At 35.2% G+C, this 9,016-nt stretch overlaps 1 protein-coding gene across 1 annotated transcript; it reads left to right on the top strand.

Annotated features, from left to right (window-relative positions):
* Nucleotides 1-4,087: 4,087 nt before the first annotated feature.
* LOC128129077 (velvet complex subunit B-like) lies at nt 4,088-8,781 on the top strand. Its single transcript, XM_052767772.1, has 2 exons — nt 4,088-4,170; nt 8,391-8,781. Exons 1-2 carry the CDS (start codon nt 4,088-4,090, stop codon nt 8,779-8,781), a joined length of 474 nt encoding a protein of 157 aa, XP_052623732.1.
* The last annotated feature ends 235 nt before the right edge of the window (nt 8,782-9,016 follow it).

Below are 9,016 nucleotides of genomic sequence, written 5' to 3'. Positions count from 1 at the left end.
GTAATAAAATGAAGACTCTTCATTTTTCTAACTCTTGTGTTCTTTTAATGGTTTTAATTCAAGTGCGACTCTTGGTTTTCCATAACTTGAGGACAAGTTATGGACTCCATTAAAACACATTATGATCAAGAATTAATCTACCACATAGGTTACAAATAATTCCTATGATCATCTAAACATCATAAGATCAAGAACATGAATATGAACACTTTCATTAATCAAAAATTACACTTAAACCTTTGTAATTTTGATAACTAGTTGTTGTAAATGGATTAGAAAAGACATTACACCATCTAAAACAAGTTTTCAAGTACCAAAACAGTTTAGGGTAATGTTTCTAGTCTATTTCCAGCAACTAAAGTTGAAAATCTGCACTCTGTGGCTCCTACTCGCCGAGTGCATGAACCTACTCGGCGAGTAGGTTGAAGATACACATGAACTCGGCGAGTCCCCCCATGGAGTCAGCGAGTTCATCAGGCAGACAACAAGTTTTTCGACTTTTTCCAATATATTGCATCAAGTATCAAACAAACAAGCCTAGGCTCTGATACCACTGATGGGTTTTGAGCATTCTAACACTTCCTAAGTGTACATGCAACCCTAATAAACCTTGGATCTATGTTCGTCTAAGATACATGCAAATAATTATTTTTCCAAGGTTCATATCCTAACTAGCATGGCATGGGGAACATGAATCAAATAAAGCTAGTAGAAATACTTACCTTGTAGTAGTAGTTGATTGCTTGGAGTTTTAGAGCCTAGCACCAATAGTGTGGATGCCTCAAATGGAAATCACAAATCACCACAAACTTGGAACTTTGAGAGAATAGTCACTACTATCATGAAATCGGCCCTCACCTCAACAAGTGTCAACTAGTATGATTTCAAGAACCAAATCCTCCTTTATATAGTGTGGTAGATTAGGGTTACATCTATGTAAACCCTAATACCCATGTCTCTTCATTTCCATGAGATCCATGGGTTTAAGCTCCATGGAGTATCCATGGACTTTTCCATGCAAGCCTAGCCCATTCTAAATAAGCATTAGCCCACACTATATAAATATAGAAGCCCATATTTAATTAGTAATATCTTTGATCTCTAAATTAATCCTAGATTAATTATAAATCAATACTAATTAAATAATATGATCTTATATTAATATATTAGAACTTATAACATATTAATAAATCATAAACTTGTACTATTCTCAAAAGATTATCCATAAATTGTTCGGGTGAAGTGCAACCCAAATGGACCATGCCGGGTCGGGTCAAGTACATACCAAATATAGTTATGGACTTAGACACTATATCCAACAAAAATAACTCGGAATAATAACACTGAAAAACACATAGCACATATAACACATAACATACAATTGTTCCTATATATTGAACTCACCTTAGAATAACTGGGGGTTAAAATAGTAATTTGAGCAGCACTTCGGCTCTAAATACGACTTTCTGAGGCGAAACCAGGGTTTTTAGTTGAAAACCGGACTTTATTCGGGCAGAGTTTCAACTTGAAAAATAAGATTTTCTCGGGAATTTTGGGGCGTCGTGGCTTGCTTCAGATGTCGGGAATGATAACGGGACTTCTGGGGGTTAAAAGTGGCTAAAAATGGGAGTAAAGGGTGAAAGATTGTAAAATTTTCCAAACAAAATCGGGCAGCCTCGCACCCTATGTATAGGAGTCCGAAGTTGCTGACTACGCTGGGCGTAGTCTTCATGTACGCGAGGCATACGAGTCGTGGCAGCAACTCGGATCTCGGGCTTCTACGTGGCGATCATGTGAAGACAGGTAGACGTGGCTGACTCCGGATCATCTACGTGCGAAGTACGTTGGACGTAACTCTCGCGTACGACTCCGGATAATACTTCGATTTTTCATTTATTTTTATTTAATAACTTCAAAAATTCATATCTTTCACATATGAACTTCATTTTTGACGTTCTTTATATGCACGTGTAGGTGAGAATATACTCTACAACTTTTGTTTAGACTTCATCGGCTAATTTTGATTTCATTGTTATTATTATATTTTTAACAGACCGGGACAGGAAAAGTCCGTTAAAAATTCATAACTTTTTCATCCGACATCCGTTTTCGTCAGACTTTTTAGCGTTGTACTAAAAATGATGATACCTTCGATTCTCGTTTAGGTTGTATCGGCTAAATATCGCTCGATCTAAAATTCGAGTTTTTAGCTGTTTACTGCTATTCCAAAACTTAGAAAAATCATAACTTCCTCATACGAAGTTAGATTTTGGCGTTCTTTTTATCGAACTTCTCAGTTTAACGACTACTATGACTTTCATTTAGATCACTAAGGCTAAAAAGTAGTTTATCATTTTACGTCATTCGGTTCCGTGTCGGTTTTGTCGTGGATCTTCGATTGGTCATAACTTCTTCGTTATAACTCGGATTTCGATGAGGTTTTCGCCTACAAGTTTCTAACGAAATTATCTGCAAATTTAAATAATAATATTTTACTTATTTCAAAGTTTTATATTTTCGCTAAATTTCACTATTTGACTTTTAACTGGGATCTCATAAGACTCCCAATATTTTATGAGTGATTCTAAATATAGTTTTACTTTATTTATAGTAAAAACTATCTGTTAGAACTCAACACTCAATTTTATTCACTTTTAATAATAACATAACACTATTTCAGAATGTGTATGTTACATTAATATAGTCTACTCACAGTTTAAATAGAAAATTTTCAGCTTAATGAAGTAAATTCACAGTTTAAAACACAAAAAATAACAACTTAATATAGGAAATTCACAGCTTAATGCAGTCAATCCACATTTTAAAACACAAAAATAAACAACTTAATACTGAAAATTTACAGTTTAATACAAAAAAGTATTCATTCATAACCATATTATCAACATAAAACTTTTAATACAGTCAATTCACAGTTTAATATACAAAATTCACATCTTAATAAAACTACAGCTTAATATACAAATTTTACAGCTTAATATAGTCAAGTTATAATTTAAATGGAAAATTCACAACTTAATGCATTCAATTCACAGTTTTAAGCACAAATATCACAATTTAATAAACAAAAAATCAAAGCTTAATACAATAAATATACAGTTTAATACACAAAAGTATGCATTTACAACTAAATTCACAGCTTAATAACTTACCAAATTTCATTGAGGCACTTTATCAAACACCTTGTGTGTATCTTTTTTTTCTTCAGAACTTCCTTTTGTGAACACCATCAATGTGAACCCCATACCTACACCAGATCTAACCTGAGAATGCACAAATAAATCAGATCTGATGTCGATTTGGTGGTGTTTGGACCATAGACAAGATACAGAGATGAGGAGAAGGAGGCGACACATAACAAATCTAGTACAAATACGACAAACATCTCGCCGATGATGGAACAGATCATAGAAAAAAAACAAGTTTAGGAGTTCTGGAACAAAATGAGTTCAAGAATAGCACCTATAGGTTGAGATGCTCATTTCGATTTCTAATTTGTGATTGATACTCTGACAATGACACCAACGGTGGGATAACAAATATTATCTAGATCCAATGAGGAAATTATGAAATAGAAAGAAAAACATTTGTAAAATAACACTAAATACTCAGATCTACATTAGATCTGATCAAATTTGGTGTAAATGAAGATAGAGGCCACCTCTAGTGGTCATTTGAAGAAAGAAGTAGATCTGGAGGTGGTCGGACATCTAGAGGTGAAAGAGCTTCATGCTCCGTAAGATCTGTTATTCCGGCGAAGCGGATCAGAGAGTTTTTCTCATGCTTCATCAGATCTGAAACGTCGAAGATCTGGAGAAGAAGCATATGCAGACTTCAAAATAGAGTGTAGTGTTTTCTAGGAGTTCCGACGAAGAAAAGTGGCTAATGGAAGGCGAGGATCGGTGCTAGTGAGATAGATGTCGGTGGAAGGAGGCGGCGCTCGGTGGTGATGATAGATATGAAGGCAGAAGCTCTAGATCTGAAAGCAAAAGTTCTAGATCCAAAGGAAAAGGCTCTTGATTAGAAAGCAGCTAGCGGCTCCAGATCTGACGACCGTTGTCTGTCGGCGATGACAACAGTGCCGACAATAGTGTTGGCGACGGTGGTGGTGGCCGACGGTGGTGTCGGCGATAGTGGTGGTGGCCGGCGACAGTAGGAGGTAAGAGAGAGAGAGAGAGAGAGAGAGAGAGAGAGAGAGAGAGAGAGAGAGAGAGAGAGAGAAGAGAGAGAGAGAGAGAGAGAGAGAGAGAGAGAGAGAGAGAGAGAGAGAGACATGAGAGAATGAAAGAAAAGTTGTCTTGTGAGAGAATATTGATCAAATATACGTATGATGAGTTAAATTATAAAAATACGTTTGACAAAAATGCCTTTTTAGGTTTTATAAACATATATTTTGAGAAATTATAAGTATACAATTATTTATAAAGTTAAAAGAATAGTTCTTATGGTTCTCATTTGATCTTATATATATATATATATATATATATATATATATATATATATATATATATATATATATATATATATATAGTAGGGAAGGGTTATTTGGAAAACAAAAAAACATTAAAAAAACCCGAAAAATCATAAAAATGCTTAAAAAAAATACTTAGAGATCACAAAACTTTTTTTTGAAAAAATCGCAGCTTTTTATACAACTTTCGTTTAGACTTCATCGGCTAATTTTGAATTCATTTTTATTATTATATTTTTAACAGACCGGGAGAGGAAAAGTCCGTTAAAAATTCATAACTTCTTCATCCGACATCCGTTTTCGTTAGACTTTTTATCATTGTACTACAAATGACGAGACCTTCGATTCTCGTTTAGGTTGTATCGGCTAAATACGCTCGATCTAAAATTCGAGTTTTTAGCTGTTTACTGCTATTCCGAAACTTAGAAAAATCATAACTTCCTTATACGAAGTCAAATTTTGGCGTTCTTTTTATCGAACTTCTCGGTTTAAGGACTACTACAAATTTCATTTAGATCACTAAGGCTAAAAATTAGTTTATCAAAAACTCAATTTTTACGTCATTCGGTGTCGTGCCGGTTTTGTCGCAGATCTTCGATTGATCATAACTTTTTCGTTATAACTCGGATTTCAACGAGGTTTTCGCCTACAAGTTTCTAAGGAAATTATCTACAAATTTAAATAATAATATTTATTTATTTCAAAGTTTTATATTTTCGCTAAATTTCACTATTTGACTTTTAACTGGGATCTCATAAGACTCCCAATATTTTATGAGTGATTTTAAACATAGTTTTACTTTATGTATGGTAAAAACTATTTGTTAGAACTCAACACTCAATTTTATTCACTTTTAATAATAACATAACACTATTTCAGAATGTGTAAGTTACAAATATCTCCTCCTTTTGAGGATTTTGTCCCCGAAATCATAACAATTAAAACAAATGGAGATATTTCTCTCTTATCTCATTCTTATTCTCCCAAGTATAATTTGGGCCTCGATGGTGTTTCTATTTGAAAAGCACCAACTCTACTTCTTTATTATGTAGATTAGTCGTTCTTTCATTTATGATCTGTTCTACTTAACTTATTATCTAGTTTCACCTCAGATAATAGAACCTTTTCATCATATATGCTTATAACTTTACACAGATAGCTCACTTGAAACACTTCATGAATATCTGTCAAATCTTCAGGAAATTCCAAGCAGTATGCTTTCTTACCAACCGTTCTTTCTTCCAAAGTAGTATAACGCCTTTCCATGAAATACCTTCAGTATTACTAAATCATCCACCCGGAATTCTACGGGTCGTTTCCTCTTTTTTGCGTAGGACATCTGTCGATCCTGGGCCGCTCTCATTCTTTCTCGTAAAATTTGTATCTTGTCAGTGATGTCTTGATTCATTTCAAAGCCTCCAAAGATCTTCTGTCCTACGTCACGCCTACATATTTGAGTATGACATTTACACTCATACAGTACTTTATATACCTTCAGTATATTTTCTACTGTTTGGATTGCTCTCTTCTTCTGACCATTTGTCTGAGGATGATAAGTTGTACTAAGAGCAACTCGAGATCCTAGTTTATTCTTCATTCTCACCCAAAAGTGAGAAGTGAAACGAGTATCACAATCGGAAATAATCTTTAGTGGCGCACCATGTCTTGCCACAATTCCGTCCAAGTATACTTGCGCGTATTTCTCTATTGGAGTATCTTTTCGTAGCACAAGAGTTCTGCGTGGTTCTTTGATAACCAATCTATGCCGAGAATAATATCAAAGTCGGGCATAGAGATAGGAATTAGGTTAGCAAGAAGATTATAACCTTCAATTCCTATGGTACTATCTCTATAGACTTTATCAGCAAGTAATAATATACTTCCTATGTCATCTATATGAAATGATTGGACAAGTACGTAACAAGTAATTTGAAAAGAATGTGTGAATTTATAAGGCACGAAAGAATCTGAGGCATTGAAATCAAATAAGATGTGAGTAGATCTAGAGTTTATGAGAAAATTACAAGTCACAACATTCGAGTCTTAACTTACTTCCTTTGTGGTAATCTAAAATGTACTATATTTAAATTTTGATTTGCCAAACGATTGTCAAATTCTTCAAACTTCTTAGTTACTAGCGGTGTTCAAAATTGCACTCGCTCATCATTTTCTATTGGGCCTTCGATCCTAATCTTTGAGTTAAAACTCAATTTTCATTACAGACTCCTGCTCCTTCTTGGTTTATAGACTAAACCCAAGATATTGTCTTTACTTTTACTATAACTATAATTCAAATGGTCATATTCCAATTACTTTCAATTGCATAACGCAAGAAACATACAACGAACCAAAATCTCATCTCTAACCTTCCTTCATGTTCTAATGTAATATAATCACATTCTAGCATGTAGTACTTCATACTACAAAATTCTTTATTATAACGGTGATCGCGATACTTCTATTTTTCGCATCGATTAGCTTTCATTTCAATTTCCTAGATTAGGTCGGATGTTACATCGATTTTGGTTTTCTGAACCATGTAACATACTCGTCTATGTCGGAATCGGTTTGATATGACCGCTAGGGTCGGAAAAATAATCATCCTCAGAGTCATTACCGAAACGATGGTAATGATATACATGAATAAAACGGAATCAATTACTAGCTTCGTGGTAACCTTGTGACTTTCCTTGATCCAAGTGTGAGTCATATGCTTCCGGTAGTATAGACCTCTACTACCATTCACACCTACTCATACTTGTCCCAAGTATTGTCTCGCAGTTTTCCAAGTTACCATTCAAAATCACAAAGCAATTTATCACACATGAGTGTGTTCAAACAAGTACATACAACAATTTCCTCTAGACTCAATTAAGGATTTCACGTTTCTATCAAACATATCTTGGATTTCCTATATTTGCCTTCTAGGATTCTTTTCTTGCATATGCTTGATCTAGCATATTTTAATACTTTTCCTAGGTTAATAGGAATTTCACTTCCAAATTCTTCGTAAAAATTCTTTCTCGGGTAGTGTCTACTCTGTAAGACATGCAATACCAAAATTTACTCTTGTAGCATGAAGACAAACGGTTTCCAAATACCTGCATTATCTCCTAACTCATATAACTCACCATGCATATTTGTTCATTTCATTATTCTTCCTTGACATCATCATTCCTGTATATATGAGTAAGTCTTCTTCTCTTAGGTGTATTCCTTTAAGTCTACTTCATAGGAGTCTATCCTAGGAAGTACGCAATATAGTTGCATCTCAGCAAGCTCTACTAGCTTCAACTTGGTTCTCTGTCATTCCTAACTACAACCTCTCTTTTCATACGATACTATGGGTGTATTTCTTCTTCAATTAAGCATTCTACCTTACTTAGACAAGTAAGTTTCTTAACCATTTACCACTAAATGACTCAATTCACCATCCTAATATTGTATGTTAAAGTCGACTTAACAGACTTTGGAACTTCCATAAGGATGTGATAGAAGTTAGCCATCACTCAGCATTAATAAATACTAAGTCTGAATATCCTATATAGGGTCACTACTCAACTTGCGATTTTTTATAAAAAAAAATTTAAAAAAAAAAAATTTGTGATCTCTAAGTATTTTTTTATGTATTTTTATGATTTTTAGGGTTTTTTGTTTTTCATAGAACCTAAACCTATATATATATATATATATATATATATATATATATATATATATATATATATATATATATATATATATATATGAGTTTTCAATCGATAACATTTCTTATTGCAAGAACATTTGGAAACAAATTTGGATCGCACAATTTTTTCTAATTAAATTTATAAAATGATATTCATAAAAATTAAAAAATAATTACAAACAATTAAAAAAACCACTAACAAACACCACTCACCAGCCAACCAACACCACCCACCACCACCTCCACCACCAACAACCACACCTACCACCAGCACCCACCACCACTACCACCAATTATTACTGACCACCACCACCCGCCTCCACCACCATCCTCTAACATCGCCCCCACCCATTACCCACTAAAATCGCGACCCGCCACTATAATCACCACCTACCACCACCCAACCAACACCACAACCCACCACTCGCACTTACCTCCACCATCCATCACTACCACTCCCACCCACCTCCATGACCTATCACCACCACCTGTCACCACCACCAACCATCACCCTCCACCACCACCACTCGTCACCACCCACCACCATCACCCATCACCACTATCCGTCATAACCACCCACCAAAACCACCATCCGCCACCACCATAACCACCCAACCACCTACCACCAATCAACCACCACTACCCGCCACCAACACCCATCTCCACCACTATCAAACACCACCCACAATCACCACCTACTACCCTCCACCACCACAACCACTACCACCCATTACCACCACTCGATCCTACCCACCACCCACCAAAACCATCAATCACCATCATCACTACCACCCGCCACCACCAACCCTACCACTAACCACCGCCACCCCTACCCACAAAAC

This window comes from Lactuca sativa, chromosome 9 (genome assembly GCF_002870075.4).
Source record: "Lactuca sativa cultivar Salinas chromosome 9, Lsat_Salinas_v11, whole genome shotgun sequence".
In the NCBI taxonomy this organism is placed as follows: Eukaryota; Viridiplantae; Streptophyta; class Magnoliopsida; order Asterales; family Asteraceae; genus Lactuca; species Lactuca sativa.
The sequence above is the reverse complement of the archived record's forward strand: the minus strand, read 5'-3'. Positions and strand labels throughout refer to the sequence as shown.

What these genes read in the sequence shown, in the direction of transcription:
- LOC128129077 (XM_052767772.1), top strand. Translation starts at nt 4,088, where the DNA reads ATGACAACAGTGCCGACAATAGTGTTGGCGACGGTGGTGGTGGCCGAC. An exon ending in AGTGGTGGTGGCCGGCGACA is followed by an intron (nt 4,171 to 8,390) that starts GTAGGAGGTAAG and finishes ACCACTCACCAG; the next exon opens with CCAACCAACACCACCCACCA.